The sequence below is a fragment of the Typopeltis vanoorti genome, chromosome 14 (assembly GCF_054136105.1).
Source record: "Typopeltis vanoorti isolate ZY-2024b chromosome 14, IOZ_Tvanoo_1.0, whole genome shotgun sequence".
NCBI lineage: Eukaryota > Metazoa > Arthropoda > Arachnida > Uropygi > Thelyphonidae > Typopeltis > Typopeltis vanoorti.
In genome coordinates this window covers 84,256,737-84,278,533 of record NC_143562.1, presented here as the reverse complement: position 1 = coordinate 84,278,533, position 21,797 = coordinate 84,256,737, and the positions used below count along the sequence as shown (strand labels likewise).

The window sequence follows — 21,797 nt, the reverse complement described above, 5'->3', positions numbered from 1 at the left end:
AGACACTTCCAGTCTGCTACCACCCTTATGCAATGACACTATCTTACCTTCCTTCCATTCCCTGGGCACTTTTTCTGTAGCCAGAATTTCAATGAAAAGCCAGGTCAAAGGAGCTGTCAGTTCTTCAGCACATTCTCTCAAAACCCATGGTGAAATACCATCCAATCCCACAGCTTTACTGACATCTAGAGTACTCAGTATTTGAAACATGCTCTCCTCCTGCACCTCTAAACCTCGAACCTGCCCTATCCCTCTAGTATTAAAATTTACTCCTCCAGGATGAAATACACCAATAAAGTGTTCATTGAACAATTCTACTATGTCCTCTGCATCAGTCACTCTATTCCCATTTTTATCCCACAACATCATTCTTCCACAATCATTTTTCCTCCTACTGGCCACATAGCTAAAAAATTCCCTAGGATTTTCTTTGGATCTTAGTGCCAATCTCTTCTCATATTCCAGTTTTGTTTTCCTCACCATACTAGTCACTCTCCTGGCCTGAGTCTTATATTCCTCATGCATCTGCTCTCCACCCCTCTCCTTATATCTCTTCCATAATCTCTTTTTCAACTGCAGACCCTGTTTGATATTGTCATCCACTTTACACCAAATTGTGTCTTCTTCTTCACTTATTGAATACAGCCTACTATTGCTGCTAACAAATATCCCTTCACAATTTCCCAAGCACTAATGATATCCGAGCCTTCCAATTCCTCCCTCTGTGGAACTTCCCCAAGTTGATGTCTAAGACTATTATAATCACCTGCCTTATAATTCCACATATGTTCCCATCTCTTTGATCCTCTTCCAAGTCAAAACCACATGGTCACTCTCTCCAATTGGTGGGAGAGATATCATCACAGTTATCAACTCTTCTGATGCTATAACCAAATCTAAAACTCTAGAACCTCTTGTTCCTTCTATTACATGTTGCTTAAGACATTTGTCCCTCAAGAATTCTAAAAAATTCAATTCCCTTATTGCTACATGCATCTTCTTCTCCCCAATTTATACTGCTGTAGTTAAAATCTCCCATAACAATCATTCTTCTTGCAGTTGCCAAGTTCAACTGTCTAACCATCTCCTGGTCCCCACCCTCTATGCTCCATGGTTTGTAGCAACACCCCACTAAGCATCTCGTCTTGCCTATCTCTATCTCACACCATATGCTTTAAAAATCATTAGTGTCACTGCCTTCCAAAGGCTCCACTCTTAGAGGACATAAGTCATCACTTATCATAAGCAGTACTCCACCACCACGCTTTCCCTTCCTATCCTGCTGAAAAATACTGTGCCCTGCTACTTCTATTCCTGTTATTATATCCCCTTCTGTCAACCACATCTCAGTGATATCCCAATAATCTTTGGCCAGGCTGATGCTATCAGCACCACCAATTCCTCTCCTTTATTCCGGATACTCCTGGGATTATATAAAGCATAAAAAAATGTCACTATTTCTATACTCAGCATTATCCCCTCTAGACTCCACTGGGCTCAACATTACCTGATGTCATCCCCCCCCCCTTCTCCCAAGTGCCATTTCCCACAAGAGGCCACCCCTGCTACCATCCACCTTGGGCATTCTAGTTTCTCTGCATTGACACACTAACTTGTTCAGAACAGCAATCTCTCCAGATGCCTACGTCCTTCCTCATTCAAATGCAAGCGGTCTCTCACATACAATTCTTCTCTATCCTCAAACGCCCTCCAATCATCCCCATATTCCAATCCTCTCTTCTGACACATCCTAGCTATTATGTTATTCAATATTACTGCTCCTCTGCTCAGCTCGTCACTATCATACTCTCGCTGCCAATTTCAATTACTCCTCAAGTCATTTGTTCCTACCATCACAATCATCTCATCCACCCTTTCTCCTCACTTAATTGCCATAGTCACACTTTCTATTGTTCCTCCAAGCAAACACTCGTCACGCATTCTATCTTGCACACCACGGATCACTGAGTCCCCATACATTACACCTCTTACCACCCTGTTCCTCGCTTGCTCCCATGCATCCTCACTCTCTCTCCTCTAACACTTTCTCTCTGTGTTCCCCTACTTACCTGCCTTCCTGACATCACTGTATTCCTGGTTCCAGTGCTCCCTTGCATTCTTCTCATTCCCTCTCTCCTACTGTTTCCCATTTTCTCCTCTTCTATCATTCCCTCTCTTTCACTGTTCCTATTCTCTCCTCTTCTATCATTCCCATACCTCTCTCTCATTCCCTCTCTTCTACTGTTTCTATACTCTCCTCTTCTGTCATTTCCAAACCTCTTTCTCATCCCCTTTCTCCTACTGCTTCTATGCTCTCCTCTTCTATCATTCCCTCTCTCCTACTGCTTCTATTCTCTCCTCTTCTATCATTCCCAAAACTTTCTCTCACTCCTACTCTGATTCGCCTTGCATACATCCCTTCCGTTCTCCTAATCTCATCTTTCATACTTCTCATCTCATTCACAAGACATTCCACCTCCCTTTCAGCTCATCTATCCCTCTCTGCAAGTTAGTCACTCTTATTCGGCATTCATTTACCCCATCAAAACCATCTCCGTAAACTTCACAGTCTTTTGAAACTTCCACACTCCCAACTCATTCTCTCCTATCACACTACTCCAGCTTGTCATTCTCTCCTATCACACTACTCGTCTACCGACATTCATTTCCTGTCCCTGAAGCAACTAGGTCAGTTATTGAAATATCTAATTCATTGATTTCCTCCCACTGTCTGCATTCTGTGCATATAAGCACTCCCCCTTCTCTCACCTGCCACATGTCCAACTCCTGGGAAGCATACATGCCGCAAATACTGCATGCCACGAAGTCCTTTATAATATAACGTATAATAGAGTTCTTAAATGGCAGAGGACTTGGTGACACGCCATTTGTGATTGCAGCTGCGTCCGCCTTCATTCCTGACTGCCAAGTAACTACTAAAGTAATCGCTAAAAGAATATATGAACACTGTATCACAGGTATATATATAAATAAACACTAAATATAAGCATATATATATATATATATAATGCTATATTCAACTATACTAGATAGCAAAAACTTATCTTCTCTTCCACCACAAATGCTGCTGACTGTGACCTCGCTTTATCGGTAACCCAAAAATAACACAACATATAACAACAAGACTCCAAAAGCAGAACCACTAAAGAACACTTGTGTTACTGAGAAAAAAATGCAGCACAATTCACAAAAGAATTCACACTGTACAATGTCTAAAAAACACTTTTCCCTACCACAGCTCAAATCACCACCGCGCCAATATTAAAGCAACCGATATAACCACAAGAAAGAACAAACTAATAGCAGAGTTATGAAGGTAGCTTATGTTCTCATATTCTGCTATCTTCATATGTTCTTTCTTGTGATTATATCAGCTGCTTTAATATCGTTTTTGTTCTAAGTGTTGATCAGAACTTTCCAGATTCCCCCCCCCCCCCCCCCCCCGCCAAAAAAACTCCCTAAAATAATTTTTTTATATATTATGTATCCAAACTATATGTTCAATCTACATCAGCATACCTGCATACAGAATATAGGCTTGATTTATTTCAAACAAATAAAATGTTTAGTTGCAATGAAGAATGCAATTGACCTATATAAATATGCTAATTGTGACTGTATACACTTTCAAAACTCAAAGACCTAAAAACATTATTTATCTGTTATGGAATTCAAAACAATAACAGGCTCCAACTCCCTCCAATTACATATGAAGATTAACTATGAAAGTGTGGTATATGAGCTAGGAGGAATAGTTTTTGAAAGCTGCTCTTAAGGGACATATCATTACTGGACAGCATAGATAAAACTTCAGATGTTTTGGCTTACCTTTCTGAAGTCTGCCTGATCTGCTCCTCATCTGACATCTGAACTTTCATTTCTTTTTCTCTAAAATAACCTTCAACACATTCCTCTTCAAAATCATGAATTTTTTCTACATCATGATCGTTCAAGAATAATTCTTCAAAAAGAAAACAACAGGGCATAAATATATCAATTAACACCATTCAACTAGTAAAAATAAAACATAGTAGAGGACTTACTTTAAATGTCTGCAAAGATATCTGTGCTTTCTGTTCATAGAATTATCATTCCAGCATATAGACATATAATTCTGATTCAATTTGAGAAAGGAATAATGCAATATAAAAGTGAAGAGTTAATTTCTATACTACATTCTATATTATTAAGGCCTTGATACCAAATCTGATCACCTGGGTTTCTTGGGAATGAGGAAGTGTTGGAGAGGATCTAGAGGTGAGTGGTATGTGGAATGTTTTCTATGATAACAGCCTGGGGGTTTGTGGGTCACAAACGTTGGTTGATAATTGGAAAAGAGGAAATGTGAAAGAAACATTTCAATTACTAAAAGGGTTTTGAAGGACTGATGCAGATAAAATATTTCAACAAATGATTAGAGGGGCATAACTAGAGAATCATCTTTGAAAACTGAGTAAGGGGCCAGTAAGTGTATGAAGACTAGATTTTTTGGTTGGAGAACGAGTGGAATGATTTGCCATAGTCTGCTATGAGTGCTTTGTGTGTCAAGAAGTTCCAGGACAGATACAATAGATACTGTGTGGATAGTATGGATCTCTCACAGTGAGTCTTCAGACTCCATACAGGTACCCATGGAATAATAATAATAGCTTAGTATAAAACACAGAATTTTATATTAGTAATTTTTGTATACAAAAGAGAAAACACGTTGATATTTAAACTGAAGTCAACTAACAATGGTTGCATGAAATGCATAAGAACACAAAAATGAATAAACAATATTATTATTATTATTATTATGGGTGACTCCAGGGAGTCCTTAGACTCATCGAGGGCCCTAAACATCATGTCCACACAACTATATGACATTCTCACAGTATCTATCATACCTTGTCTTGAACTCACTCACCATCATAGCACCCACAACAGACTCTGGCAGCTTATTCCACTCATTTACCACTCTAAAAGTAAAGAACCCAGCTCTAACACCCCTGCTAACCACACTCTTGCCCAGCTTCCATAGGTGTCCCCTAGTTCTCCCACCACCAGTCCTGATCTCAAAAATATCCTCTGAATTAATCCTATAGAAACCTTTTAGCAATTCGAATGTCTCAAATTGCTGTCTCAGATATGAATGTCACATATCTCCCCTTTTTCGCCTATCAACTAATTTCTGCAACCCACAAATCTTCAACCTGTTCTCATATGGTCCATTCCATAGACCCGCTATCATCTTAGTCACTCGCCTCTGGATCCTCTCCACCTCCTCCCCATCAAGAAGGAACCTAGGTGACCAAATCTGGGCACAGTAGTTGAGATGAGGTCTTATCAAGGCTGGGTACAGAGGTACAATAACTTGCTTGTCTCTGCTCATCAAGGTATTTTTCAACAACCAAATGAGTTGATGAGCTGATTTAGCTCCTTTTGCAATGTGCCCCCTAAACTTCATCGCCCTATCCACCAACCCTCCTAAGTCCCTAGTCTCATCAATCTCCTGGAGTACAGTTCCACTAATGTGGTATACTGCTGCTAATCTTTTCACCCCAAAATGCATAACCTTACATTTTGTCACATTAAATTTACATCCATTATCCAATCTATCCAAGTCATCCTGCAAGATTTTGACATCTTCTGCATTCACTATCGCCCTACCTAAATTTGCATCATCAGCGAACAAATGAACTGTTCCTCTTAGATCCTTCCCATATTGTAAATGAACAAATTAAACAGCAGTGGTCCAAGAACAGAATCCTGCGGCACACCACTAGTCACAGGCCGTCTTTTGGACTCTACTCCTGAATAAACTACTCTTTGATATCTCTCCATCAACCACCCCACCTATCCATCTCACTAACCCTATATCCATTCCCATATGTTATAGGTTACGGATTAGAATTCCATGTGGTATCCTGTAAAATGCCTTTGCCAGGTCCAGCAGTAGTACTGTAAACCCATTACCCTTATCTAGTTCAGCCATCACCTTGTTATAAAACTCGAGCAAGTTACTGAGGCATGATCTACCCTTCACAAAGCCATGCTGTCCGCCGTATAGTATCTCATTTTCATCAATCCATTCCTGTATTTTTCCCTTGATTACTTTCTCCAAGACCTTCACAACGACTCTGATATGCTGATCGGTCAGTAATTTGCAACCATAGTCTTGGATCCTCCTTTATGCAGTGAAACTATTTTCCTCTCTTTCCACACCCTCAGGACTAAACTAGACCCGAGACTCAGATTAAACAACATGGTCAAGGGCACTGATAATTCTTTAGCTGCTTCATGCAAGACCCATGCCGGTATACCATCCAATCCCACAGATGTATTCACATTAAGGTTCTGTAATAGACTATTCACCTCCACTTCATTCATCACGATTCCCGTATAAACTAAGGTTTCCTTCATTTTTTCGATGTCACCACCTGGATGATATACTTTTGCAAAGTGCTCGCTCCGTAACTCCACCATATCAACTGTTTCAGTGACCTCCTTACCATCGTCATTCCTTAAAATCATTTTGCCGTGTACAGTTTTTTTTTCTTGCTTGCAGCATATTGAAAGAACTGTTTGGGAATCTCTTTAGCTTGCATAGCTAGTTTCCTTTCATAATCCGGTTTTGCTTTTTTTACCACACTCGTTACCCTTCTGGCCTGCACTTTATACCGTTCGTGTGCCTGCAGGTCACCCCTTTCTTTCTTTAAATTCCTTCCACAGTTGTATCTTTTTTTGCAGCTCAAGCTTAATGGTGTTATTCATCCATTTAACCCCTACTTGATTTACTATTCGGACCCTAGGTATACAATCAGCCATAACCTCCTGTAAATGCTCCTTGACCACTTCCCATGCTCTATCGACATCCAGCCCTTGAAGTTGTACATGCCATGGCACTGATCCAAGCAATCTCCTAAGCATGTCATACTTGCCAGCATGGTAATTCCACATATACCCTGTCTTAATCGAAAATTCCACACCTTTAGCCACCTCCCAGGTCAAGACCTTATGATCACTCTCACCAATAGGTGGCAACATGGTCATATTCATTACAGTTAAATTCTGAGATGCTATTACCAGGTCAAGCATTCTCACACCCCTAGTATTTTCAATTACATGCTGTCTCAGATAGTTATCCCTTAATAAGTGAATAAAATCCATTTCCTTCCTCACATGTGTCCTCTCCTCCTTCCAATCAATGCTACCATAGTTGAAATCCCCTTAAATAATTACCCTCCATCTACTCATTTCATCAATTTGTTTATGCATACTATCTCCACCATCTATTCTATCACCTGGTCTATAGCAGCACCCAACTGTATATTTTATTCTGCCAGTCTCAATCTCACACCAAATGAGCTCTTTTCACTATCCTGCGATACAACTTCAATTCTCCTTGGCCACAGTTCATCAGCTATCATCAATAACACCCCCCCATTTTATTCTCTCTGTCCCTCCTAAACACACTATAACCTACACATTCTATCCCACTAACTATATCATCTTCCGTCAGCCATGTTTCACTAATGCTGATAACCTGTGGCCAGGAAGAGCCAATCAAGGTCAAAAATTCTTCCTTCTTGTTCCTAATACTCCTGGCATTAGTATACATGAAATGCAGTGATCCCTTTGCCCTACATCTTGATGCGTTATTCTAAATATCCCATTCCCATTTTTTGTCCTTAGTACTGGCTCGGGTACATTATATACATTCTTACACTCAACTGTCTCATTGATGTCCGCATATCCACTCCCCACCCCTCCTTGGTAGTTCTAGTTTCCCTGGTTCTGTACATCCATTTTCACTTCATTCAGCAACAGTTTTTCCAATCTCCGCGCACCAAATCCATTCAAATGCAGGCCATCCATCTTGTATAAATCCTTTCCCCCATCAAACTCATTCTACACCACACCATCTACATAACCTGCACATAATGTCATTTGCGATTATGGTCCTCCTTCTAAACTCCTCTCTGTCACACCGCAGCAACAGACTCATCATTCTAACTCTGTCACTCTTTTCTTTAGCTACCTTTAACAAAAAATATATTTCCTAAATTTTCATAAGACTTCTCCAGGATAAAACAAATAAGAGTTAACTTTCATATAGCAAACCTGTAATTAATGTTAAAGGAAATTCATTATAATGAATTTCCTTTAACAAAGCAAAGTGCTATACCACACCTGGGGTGGGGGGGGGGGGGGGTGGGGGGGGGGGGGGGTGGGGGGGGGGGGGGGTGGGGGGGGGGGGGGGTGGGGGGGGGGGGGGGTGGGGGGGGGGGGGGGTGGGGGGGGGGGGGGGTGGGGGGGGGGGGGGGTGGGGGGGGGGGGGGGTGGGGGGGGGGGGGGGTGGGGGGGGGGGGGGGTGGGGGGGGGGGGGGGTGGGGGGGGGGGGGGGTGGGGGGGGGGGGGGGTGGGGGGGGGGGGGGGTGGGGGGGGGGGGGGGTGGGGGGGGGGGGGGGTGGGGGGGGGGGGGGGTGGGGGGGGGGGGGGGTGGGGGGGGGGGGGGGTGGGGGGGGGGGGGGGTGGGGGGGGGGGGGGGTGGGGGGGGGGGGGGGTGGGGGGGGGGGGGGGTGGGGGGGGGGGGGGGTGGGGGGGGGGGGGGGTGGGGGGGGGGGGGGGTGGGGGGGGGGGGGGGTGGGGGGGGGGGGGGGTGGGGGGGGGGGGGGGTGGGGGGGGGGGGGGAAGGTGATGAGCATGGTACAGAAAGAAAAAGTGCAGTATGAAAGGAGATTGGCTGGTCAGGCCAAGGCGAACTCAAGGGAATTTTTCCACTGTATGATCTGAAAAGAATTTCCATACCCTACCTTAAAAAAACATTTGAATAAATAATGCAGATTCTTCACAAGTACAATCTATACATCATGTGGAGGTTTAATGGAATATCATCAGCACTGGGAAAGGACTAAAACTAATGTTAATGCTTCCAAAATTTCACCTCCGTCACTGAGACATCTTCAGGGATTACAAATAAATTTTGTAACAACAATATGGCATTATTAAAACTCTAACTAATAGAGCCCACAAGCTTTGTTCCAGTAGGACCTCCCTTTCAACTCAAACATATACACAACACCTTCCTTTCCAATGGCTACAGTGATTAAAGAATTTAAAAAATAATTAAAAACAATTAACTGTCATAATTAATACTTCCTCTTGAACAATGAAAATTCACTGACATTACAATGACAGTCTATCTAGTGCACAAAATATTTCATTGCAAGTCATAAAAATCTGTTTCTCTTAAAAAAATATTCAAAATTTAAAGCAACATAATTTTTCAAACAAGAATTTCTTACTAAGGCCATGGTCAAATGTATTTGTTTTTTTCTTCCACCAGCGACTACAGTGTTTTAAAAGGAGGTAGATATGAGAAAACAATATTAATGGTGGGGGCAACACAGGTTTCTGTTCATACTCCATAACTACACGGAACCTTTGAGATTTCCATAACTGTTGTGAGATTGCATTCACCTCAAGAAAAATGTTGCTGAAATGAAAATGTTAATTGTTATATGCTGCTGACTGTTAATATAATTTTTGTAACTAGTAAGTAAGCTACATAATTCATTACATTTGAATAACATCAATATATTAAATCTTGTCTTATTCAAGACAAGACTTAAATTTAGACTAATATTTGGATTACTTTTCCATAACTATCTGATTTACCGTCAACTCAACCAGTTTAAAAATCAGATAAAATTAAATTAAAATAATGAAAGTAATGTTCAGATATTACTGGCTTGGTGGACAGTATCTTTGCTCTTCAACCAACAGGCTGTGCATTCATGAACTGACTAAACATGTAAAAAAAAATAACACACTTCATAAAAAAATACTTATATATCATGACAAACATCTCATCACATCATTAATGAATACACAGCATGTTACATAGGAAAGCTGAGAACATTTAAGAATAGCCAAGGTAGCATAGAGTTCACAAAATACATATAATAAAGAAACTTTTAAGTAAAGGGGATAAAAATCCCTTATTGTTTGTCAGCCAGTATGCAAAACTCTAAGATCGAAAACTATGATCTAAACGTTCCATGCCAACGAACTGTCGGCGGATCCAAGCGTAAGTGACCACTTGGTAGTGCCACACCAAGCCGTTTGGCCTTTTCATCTTAGTTATAAAGAAACTTTTACAAAAAAAAAAAAAAACCTCCTAAAAAAACTTTCATAAAAAATACTTATATATCATGACAAACATCTCATCACATCATTAATGAATACACAGCATATTACATAAGAAAGCTGAGAACATTTAAGAATAGCCAAGGTAGCATAAAGTTCACAAAATACAGTTCACAAAATAAAGAAACTTTTACAAAAAAAAAAAAAAAAATCCTCATTCCCTGTGCAATGCACGTATACATATACCAGGTTATGGAATTAAGAATACGATATAAGAAAATAAACAAAGGTAAAAACAAGAAAAGGTGGAACCTAGAAAAACTCAAAGGAGATGTAGGTAGGAAATTCAGAGAAGAACTGGAAAATAAAATAAGGAACAAAGAGAATATATCTGAAGAAACTATGGATATTAATGCAAAATGGAATCAACTGAAAAACTTGATATATGAAACAGCTGCTGAAGAGATAGGTTTTGTGGAAGGGAAAAGAATTAAAAAGCCATGGATTACAAATGAAATAATAAGAAAAATGGAAGAAAGAAGAAGATGGAAAAATGTAAACACTGAAGAGGGAAGAAGAAAATACAAAGTATTAAATAATGAACTGAGAAGAGAAACTGATAAAGCAAGAGAGGAATGGTTGAAAACAGAATGCAAATAATAATAGGAGTGTTGGTAGCTTGCTCCACCTTTGCAACGAGTTGCCCTGGTGTGTACCACCTTAACCCAGTCCTGAAGATACTTTCAGGCGCAAACTTTGTTTGCTCACACTTGGATAAAGGATTAAACTAAATTTATTATACTCTAACCAAGTGGAAAATAAACTTTCAACATCTTTCTCTAAATCCAGAGTAATTTATTAAAAAAGGGTGGCACACCAATTGGCAATTCCTATAGGTGGAGATGACCTGCAAATGCTTCTGCCTGATATCTCGACTTGGGCCTGGCTCCCACTGAAGAGACCTCAATAAAGGTCGAAACCGGTCTGGGTAGTGGCCCTTCCCTTAATGCGTAACAATAGACATATCCGCAAGGAGATGTGTTTTGCATTATAGGAGATACTAGGATAGGAGTGTTGGTAGCTTGCTCCACCTTTGCAACGAGTTGCCCTGGTGTGTACCACCTTAACCCAGTCCTGAAGATACTTTCAGGCGCAAACTTTGTTTGCTCACACTTGGATAAAGGATTAAACTAAATTTATTATACTCTAACCAAGTGGAAAATAAACTTTCAACATCTTTCTCTAAATCCAGAGTAATTTATTAAAAAAGGGTGGCACACCAATTGGCAATTCCTATAGGTGGAGATGACCTGCAAATGCTTCTGCCTGATATCTCGACTTGGGCCTGGCTCCCACTGAAGAGACCTCAATAAAGGTCGAAACCGGTCTGGGTAGTGGCCCTTCCCTTAATGCGTAACAATAGACATATCCGCAAGGAGATGTGTTTTGCATTATAGGAGATACTAGGATAGGAGTGTTGGTAGCTTGCTCCACCTTTGCAACGAGTTGCCCTGGTGTGTACCACCTTAACCCAGTCCTGAAGATACTTTCAGGCGCAAACTTTGTTTGCTCACACTTGGATAAAGGATTAAACTAAATTTATTATACTCTAACCAAGTGGAAAATAAACTTTCAATAAACTTTCAACAGAATGCAAATAAATTGAAGAAATGGAAAAAAGGGGGCGATATGATAAAATGTTTGAAAAAAGCAAAAGAAATTACAAATATTAAAAAAAGCATAAGAAATCTGCCAATAGAAGATAAGCAGGGAAAACTGATTTATGATATTGAAATACAGGGTGAAAGATGGAAGGAATACATCGAAGAACTTTATGCCAAAAAATTAAAGACCAACAAAAATTGAATTGGAAGAGCAAAATGAAATCTCAACAGAAGAAAGAGGTCCTGAAATACTAAAGAGAGAAGTAGAAACAGCAATTAGGGAGTTAAAAAGTGGAAAGATGGAAGGAGTGGATGGAATACCTAGTGAAATCCTAAAACAACTGGAGAACAAAGGTATAACAGAAATATGGAAACTCTGCAACCTCATTTACAAAACAGGAGTATGGCCTAAAGATTTCACAGAGAGTATTCTTATACCAATTGAAAAGAAAAGCAATTCTGCTAAGTGCAGTGACTACAGAACTATAAGCATATTCTCACATGCCTCCCAATTTTTGCTGCTAAGAATATTAAATCAAAGATTGTATAATAGAGTGGAGTATTTTCTGGGGGATGATCAATTTGGATTTAGAAAAGACAGAGGAACCAGAGATGCAATTGGAGTAATGAGGACCATATGCGAAAGGAATATAGAAATAAATAAAGAGGTTTATATTTGTTTCATCTACCTTGAAAAAGCATTTGACATGGTGAAATGGGAAAATCTGATGGAAATATTACGCAAAATAGGTTTAGATTGGAGAGACCGAAGGTTAATAGCTGAATTATATATGAACCAGACGGCCATAATAAAGACAAAAGTAGGAAAAACTAAAAAATGTATGATTGGAAGATTTGTAAGACAGGGATGCTGCCTGTCACTGACGCTCTTCAATATATTTGCAGAAGAAATGATAAAAGAAGTATTTTATGGAGAGGAAAGAGGAATCACTACTGGAGGAAGAACAATACAAAATATTAGATTTGCAGATGATCAAGCAATATTAGCTAATACCAAAGATGACCTACAGCACCTAATGCAAAAATTTGAAAATATATGCAAGAAATATGGTATGAAAATTAACGCAAAGAAAACAAAAGTGATGAGAGTCTCCAGGAAACTAGGAAGTATCAAGGTGATGATGAATGGAGAAAGTGTAGAGCAAGTGAGACAATACAAATACCTTGGTAATATAATACAAGAAAATGAAAAATGTGACATGGAAATAAAAGAAAGAATTAACAAAGGAAAATATGCCTTTTATAGCAAGAAAAATTTGTTTATAATAAAATGAATAAAAATCTAAAGAAAATGCTTATTAAGTGCTATATTTGGAGTATGACCTTATATGGGTCAGAAACATGGACAATTAGAAAGAAAGAAGCTAAAATGTTGGAAGCATTTGAAATGTGGTTATGGAGAAGAATGGAGAAAATAAAGTGGACTGAAAAAATCATCAATGCAGAAGTATTACAAAGAGTTGAAGAAGAAAGGAATTTACTAAAGACCATAAGAAGAAGAAAGCATAACTGGATAGGACATGTATTAAGAGGAAACAGCCGACTGAAAAGAATGATAGAAGGGAAAATTGAAGGAAAGCGACCAAGAGGAAGAAGACGACTAATGATGTTTGATGATATAATGGGAACAACAAGATATCAGGAAATGAAAGAGGAAGCAAGAGACAGAACACTAATGATGATATACCGGGTGATCCAAAAGTAACAGAAAAAGTAAAAATTCAATAATTCGAAAAGTATAGACAGCAGAACGATGCGGTTTTCACAGAAATGCTTATATTTGCCAGCGACAGGTGGCGCTTCAGTTGTGTCAGTATTTTGTGCAGTGGCGCAGCACAGTTCACAACGCAGCTAGGATTACAAATGTTCAATGTGATGGCTGTCATTCATGAGAATGGACGTTAGATGTGGCACGACACCCTGCACAGCATCGAAGAGGGTTTCAGCTGTAATTCCAGTCACATGATGGCGAATAGCTTCTTTCAACATGGCTAATGACGTCGGCCGACCTCTGTACACCTGACTTCAAGTAGCCACATAACAAAAAGTCACAAGGTGTAAGGTCTGGAGATCTTGGTGGCCATTCATGCGGGAAAGAGGAACTGATTACATGGTCATCACCAAATGTCGATCGCAGCAGGTGCTGGACAGGACCTGTGATGTGCGGAGGTGCTCCATCCTGCATGAATCTTACACTATGGAGCGCTTGCCTCTCTTGCACATTTGGAGTTCTGATACAGCTTAACTAAAAGTGCTTTATCTCATGTTAAAAATGTTTAATTTTCTTGACCAAAAAGCTCTGGAATGACTTTTAATAGGATTATATTGATCAAGTGCATATAATAAACAACTATGTTATACCAACTAGTTTCACCAACAAAGGCTATTGGCATCTTCAGGGTACATAACTGATGTAAGGCACTAAAAAGTAAAAAACTGTTACAAACTATAATCAACCAATTCCAATTATATTAAACAAAGAACAGAGTGCATACAATACATGCATAGAGCTTGCACGATCTCACTTGTTGTTATTTAGGAATGTTCTATAGTTGGAACTGTAATTCAGTTCCGGAGAGTTGAGAGATCTAATAAGGGTCTTCCAAATCACGGGTAAGATTAATCCTTGGTTCCTGTTAAGGTTTTGTATACAGCAGGCAACTGTTGTAGCCTCTTTAAAAATTTGGGAGTGGAAGTCCTCCTCTATGTAAGGAATTGTGCTTCTATCCCGCTCTATGGTATTTTTAAAGAGACTACAACAGTTGCCTGCTGTATACAAAACCTTAACAGGAACCAAGGACTAATCCTACCCATGATCTGGAAGACCCTTATTAGATCTCTCAACTCTCCAGAAATGAATTACAGTACCAACTATAGAACGTTCCTAAATAACAACAAATGCGATCATGCACTCTCTATGCATGTATTTAACTCGCTCTGTTCTTTGTTTAATATGATTGGAATCGGTTGATTATAGTTTGTAACAGTTTTTTACTTTTTAGTGCCTTACATCAGTTATATACCCTGAAGATGCCAACAGCCTTAGTTGGTGAAACTAGTTGGTATAACAATCCCATTAAAAGTCATTCCAGTGCTTTATCTCGTAACGATAACATACCTCACCTTGGCAGAACGTTTAACTTCAGTAATAAACGTTAAATGCTGAAAGTTTAACTTCAGTATTCACTACATCTGAAATTTACATACCTCATGGTTTAAATAGTGACAAGTAGCAGCTCCGGGACTGCTACAGTGCCACCTGTCACTGACAAATCGTAACTATTCTGGCAATACAATTTTTCGTCATTAAAAAAAAAATCCCATGTCTTTCTGTGCATTTCTGTGAAAACCGCATCATGCTACTGTCTATACTTTTCGAATTATTGAATTTTTATTTTTTCTGTAACTTTTGGATCACCCGGTACATACATAAAAACATGATTTTAAGCTTGCACATTCTTGTAATATTATTACAAAGATTTATTGGAGGATAAGAAGAATAGAGAATAAAAATGGATAAGGATAAGAATTTAATTATTAAAAGAAGGATTTAATGAATAAGATGATAAGAGGAGTGCATGAGGAGAGTGTGATGTGTTTCCCTGGGCCCCAAGATTAAGGATGCAGAGAATGAAAGTGAAAGAGATGATTATCTTGGCTGTTGCTAATGATCTAGCAGGTGATAAGTGTAGTATGCAAGAAGATTTGAAGGCATTACTAGTACTGCTATCATGGTATAATAGAGGTGAGCTGAGATGAAATGCTATAATTAAAAGAAGTCAGTGCACTGGTCATGCAGGAGGAATAGTGCAGAGTTTGTGGAGTCAATTTGATGGATGTAAGTATTTATATAAGGCAAATAATTTGCATTTGAATGGATTTTAGGTAGCTTAAGAAAGTATTGTTCAGTGAGAAATGAAAGTGCAGAGTCAGAGAAATTTTGTTTAGATGGGATGAAGGTGAGTGTGGATCCACAACCTAGATGCAAGTAAGTGGGAGAGTGGTTACAAGTTGCAGAATGTAACTTACCAGGTTCTTAACATTAGTGGGATAACCAACACAAAGTGTGTGTGGAGTTGGGGGGGGGGGCTGTGGAATGAAGATAGGGTTGTAATTTATGTATAGTAATGCCAGAAGTTCCGAATAAGGGAGAGAAGATTTTGGCATTGGTTAGGACAACTTGGCTGAGAGGATAATATAGTCAAAAGGATAGAATCCAAAGGAGATAGTATTTTCAGAGAGGACATGAATGGGAGGAGTTGTTTTGGTGAGGAGATGTTCATCCTGCTAGTAGAGTCCAGCAAGATGAAATATACAGCTGGATGCTGCTATAGGCCAGGAAGTATAAAGGAGAATGTGGATGAATTGCATTGGCAAATTAGTAGAATGAGTGTAGGCCAAGTAATTATTATTATGGGAGACTTCAATTATGAAGACATAGACCAGAAGGAGGAATAATCATTAGGAAAGAGAAGGAATTTATAAAGCTGCTAAAAGATAACTGCCTGAGACAATATGTAATGGAGGTAACTTGAGGTTCAAGAATGCTAGATCTAGTCACTACGTCAGAACTTAGCAGTAGCTAACGTATCCACACTGCCTTCCCTTGGAGAAAGTGATCATGTGATCTTGACCTAGGAGTTTGCCAGAAATACAGAATTTTCTGTTAAGGAGGAGGAGGGGGGGAGGTATATGTGGAATTACAAAGCAGGTGATCATGACAAACTGAGGAGTCAGTTCAGAGCTGTGTCATGGCATAAGGAATTGGAGGAAAGAAATGTTAGTGGTGCATGGGAGATTGTCAAGGGATATGTAAAGAAAGTAATATCATACTGTATACCCAGAGGCAGAAGGATAAATTAGGTAGGAGTTAGATGGATTAATAGTATCATTCAGTGGGAGTTGCAGAAAAAGAAAAAGGTGATTAGACAGCTCATGAGCAACACAAGGTGCAGGCAAGAAGGGTAACTGGTATGGTAAGGAAGGCAAAGGTAAATATGACAGGAAGCTAGCTGGTGATGCCAATCTCAAAAAAATTCTTTCCCTATATAGTAATTAAAAGGAAGAATAACTATGGAAGAATCACTTTAATGAGTACTGACAGTGGGAGGGGAGGGGAGTTACAGAAGCAAATGAAATAGTTGCATTACTGAGTGATTATTTTTCAAGCATGTATCATCCAGGTGGAGGTATTCTAGTGTTAATAGTGATGCTGAATGATGGAAGTACAAAAGTAGATGAATTGGATGTACTATAATGCTTAACCTTAATGCAAACATACCCATGGGATTAGATTGCACATCAGCTGGCATATTATGAGAATGTGCAAGGGAATTAGCACCAGCTCTGACCAGGCTGTTTAAGTTGAGCTTCAATTTTGAGAAGGTACCAAGGAAGTGAAAAGAGAGCAAAATAGTTCTACTGCATAAAGGAGACTCCAAGACAGAATTAGAAAATTATATACCAATCAGCAGTGGTGGTTAAGGTATTAAAAAAGTTGGTAAAAGACAGAATCCAGGACTGGGTAGACATAAATATGTTACTTTATAAGGAACATGGTTTTGTGAAGGATAAAGTCTTCCCTTAGTAATCTGTTCACTTTTTAAGTGTGACAGCTGATTTGGAAAATGGAAATGGCACTACTCACTAATACTGTTGGACTTTGCAAAGAAATTTGACAGGATTCCATACAGAAATAATTTGTTGCATAAACTGAAGCAAATGGAGATGGACAGGAAGATGGTGATTTGGATAAGAGGGTGACTGATGGACATATATTAAAGAATGGTGTCTGGATGGAGTTGAGTCCAGGAAAAGGTAAGTGACTAGTGGAGTACCACAGGGATCAGTATTTGGTTCTCTGTTGTTTAATTAGTATATCAATTATATAGGAAATAATTTAAGGGGAAATATTAATGTGTTTTCTAACAAATTAATATTTATTAATATTAAATTTGCTTTCTAGCCAACAAAATCTAGAAAGAGTAACAATCAATGAATGTGATGCAAAGATCCTGCAGGATGACTTAAACAGACTAGCAGTGTGGACAAAGGTAAACATCTGGCAGTCTGACAGCCAAATATAAGGTCATGCACTTTCAAATGAAGAGAAGACAAGCTGTGTACTATATTGATGGAAACAAACTGCAGAAAATTAATGAGGCCAAGGATTTGGTGGTCAATGGACAGGGAGTTGAAGTTCAGAGGATGCATTGCAAAGGTGGTGAGAATGGCACATCATATTTTGTGACTGGTGAAGAAAACTAACAAGCAAGGATAAAGAAGTTATTATGTTCCCTTTATAAGCCTTTCATAAGACCTGATATGGACTTCTGCACACATATCTGGTCACCTGGACTCTATGGGGATCAAGTAGTGGTGGTGAGGAGCCACAGGTGAGTGCTCTTTCCAAATGCAAGAGGCTGATGCACAATCAATTTTATTAATATTTGGTGCTGAAAATTTAAAAGAACTGCAACTGAAGGCGCATCGTTTCCAGCCATTTAATATGATGTTCTGTATTAAGCACATGATCACCTAATTTGGGCATAACTGAGTTGATGGAAATACACGTAATTCATAGCTCTAAAACATCTTATGTCAACTGAATGCCTAGTCTGACCAGAAAAGTTGAACTCACAAGGCATGTACTATACACTAGGAAGAGTAAGGATATACTTTGACTTTTTAAATAGAAATAAAAGGAAGAGAGTTTTTGAACAAAGGAAGGAGGTTGAAAACAACTGGAATTTTTTAAAAATATAAGCAACTTTTTCAGAAATATTTTTAACATATGGAACAATTATTTTATTTTGGTTTATATCAGATGGCTAAACTTAGGATAACTATTTTGTATTCAACTAATGCTAGATATTTCATAGCTAGATATTTTTATTATTATTATTATTATATCACACCTCCAGGGAGTTCAAAGACTCATCGAGGGAGGTCATCTACTCTACAACTCTTTGTCTCACTACTCCATTAACCTTCATCTAACATCAACGGCATCTACCGCTGACTACCACCACGAGTACTTTCACAGACAATCACAAACATCCATGTCCAGGGCGGGATTCAAACCCGCAGCCGTTTGGCTGGAGAGCGGATACGCTAACCACTCGGCCAACCAGGCTGGCAATGGATATCATTTATTATGTGGTCATATTTATATATTAATATCCTCTCACCAGAAGAGATAACATGAGCACAATTTGCAAGGGTTTTAATGACACTAAACTTTTGATTAGATGGATATCATTTTGTATTTGGTCAAATTCATATGTTAATATCCCACCTTCATCAGAAGGGAAAACATTAACACAATTTGCAAGGGTTTTAACGACACAAAACTTCTGATTAGATGGATGACTGGAGTCCACGTGAATATATCTTTCACTAAAGATAGGTTTCTTTTGATGGAAAAATTCAAAGATCCATCTTGAAGATGATATGAGGCAATCCCAAAAAAGTAAAACATTATAATTTCAATTTCTAAAGTAAATTTTATGCAATGATAGATGCTGTTGATAAGACCACAAACACTGCTCCTTTGCCTTCCTAATATCTTCAAAATGGCATATAAACAAAAAAGCTTGCTTTTGATTCCCTTTTCTTCCCACAGTTCCTTACCCTATCATTTCACAAGAAATTTGACTAAGTTGCTTTTGCTATGTTCATCACTGCACTCCTATTTCACATATCACCATCACATCCAGTGGTGCACCCACGGAGGGAGCTAAGGAGCCCCCCCCCCAAAAAAAAAGTAAAAGGAAAGAAAACACTAGAAAATTTTTTTAAAATCTTTTCCTAACTAAAATTCATTTTTTTATTTATGTTGTGTTGTGGCTTCTATTTCTACTTATGAATTAGCGGTCACATAAGGTGAGAATACCCTATAGCTCTTGGGAATCACTGCTGCTGTAAACGAAGCAGTGCTCGGGTGGCCGAGCGCTACTTCGTTTGTCTGAGCGGGGCAAGAGAAGATCACGGGTATCATGTATTGGCGATCACTGCAGATGCTCAGTCATAGGTCGTATGCAATGCGTAGTGTGTATTCTCAAATTGTCTACTCAACTCGTCCCCCCCCCCCCCAATCATGAGTGCTTGGCCCCCTCCAAGATTAAATCCTGAGTGCGCCACTGATCACATCTATCTGGTATCTTACGCTTCTAGCACACTAATTCTCATTTCTCCACCTCAACACTCCTCCTTACTATCCAATCTATCTAATTTCACACAGTCACTCAAATGAAGACCATCTTGAGCAAGCAGCTCTCTCTCCTACCTTTAAGTTTATTCTAACATCTACCAACTCAAGGATTCTCCTTCTGCACATTCTAGTTATTCTAGCATTCATATTTATCGCCCTTCTCCTCAGCTCTCTGCTATCATAACATGGCCACATACTCATTATCATGCTCTTGTGATTTACTATTCAGGTTTTCTTGGAAATCATTTGTTCCAAAAAACTATAATGAATTCCTTTTGCCCATATCTTCTTTACAGCTTAAGTCACTCTCTTACTATTGCCCCTCTTCTTCTCTTACTCACCTTCAGCACTTGTTCAAACACCCTTCACAATGAAATCCCCACACAACAGTATATATTTTCTCTCCTTCTCTCTCTCTCTCTCTTTCCTCCCCTCCCACTATCTCTCTCTTCCTTCCACTATCCTACTTTTTAAATGTCTGCCACCATCATTCACTTTCAAACTACTCTTTAACAGCTACATCTACCCTTCTTTCAAATAGACAACATCTTCTTTAACTGCCATAGCTTATTATATATTCTCCTTAATTCATTCCTTGACCTCATCACTTTATCCCTGGCAATTGATCTTTTCACTGAAGAGAGCTTCACTTATTTTTACACCTTTCATACTAACTTCCCTGCAACACCTCATTCATTGTTCTGCCATTCCATTTTCTCTCTTTCTTTTATGTTTCTTGCAAACACCCAGTTCTTCCACATGCTCTCTGTACTTTCACTCTAACTGTCTCACTCATAACAGCATTCACAATACTATTTGTAAACAAGGGAATATTCTAACAAGAATATCCCTTGTTTTTTTTTTTGCTTTTCTTACTGCTACTTACACCTATTATTTATTCAGGTTCTCTTTCTTACTGATCAGATGCACACTAGCTCTTCTCAATATATTCCCAACTGCTGTGGTTACACTCATACTTTCACCCTCCAATTATCAATAGCTTACTCGCCTCACAATAGTTCTAATTCAAATTAAACTCTTCACACACACACACACATTATCTGATTTAAATATTTATGGACATAGTCCAAAGAGTGCATGTAATACATTTCAAATGACCGAACACAAAAAACTCAATCCAAGAATGCAAAAAAAGCAGTTGCCATCTTGACTCACCAGTCAGTATAAGTCTGTTCTTTATGTGAATAAATTAAAATTAACACCAAACAAAAACACACTATATTTACATAGTCTAGAAAAGCTCTCTCAACTCATATAAAACACATTCAATATCTAGAGATAACTTTAAGCCTTTCTGTATAACTATAATGCTGACATCACTGAAAGCTTTGATATTCCCAGCAATGACAATGACATTGGAGTCATCATGCTTAAGTTTCTTTCTTAGAAAACAAATATTCTGTAATATTTGTCAGAACATATTTTAAAGTCCTCATAATGCTTTTCAATATTATCATTGTCATTTTTTACCAAACAACTCCAAAACTTTTCCATATTATTGAAACAATGATGAGGATGTATTAGTTGCTACCAGGTATTAATTGCAAGGTGACTGGCAATAGCAGCTAAGTTTAATTTTGTCTACTTTAATGGTTTATTTGAGTAAAATGTAATAAAAATATTATGCGATTAGGGTATGAGTGACAGTGGCAGTATGTACTAGATGAAAGTAATATGAGTTTGGTAGCAGTGATTATTCCGACTGTAGTGACAATTTTGAATTG

General features: G+C 38.8%; 1 protein-coding gene across 1 annotated transcript in view; it reads right to left on the bottom strand.

The window, feature by feature from the left end:
* Positions 1 to 21,797, bottom strand: part of Trpm (transient receptor potential cation channel, subfamily M) — a 410,993-nt gene that overhangs the window by 12,613 nt on the left and 376,583 nt on the right. The window contains 2 exon segments of the mRNA XM_090403483.1: positions 3,850 to 3,982; positions 9,312 to 9,502. Coding sequence (XP_090259609.1) covers positions 3,850 to 3,982; positions 9,312 to 9,502 — 324 coding nt within the window.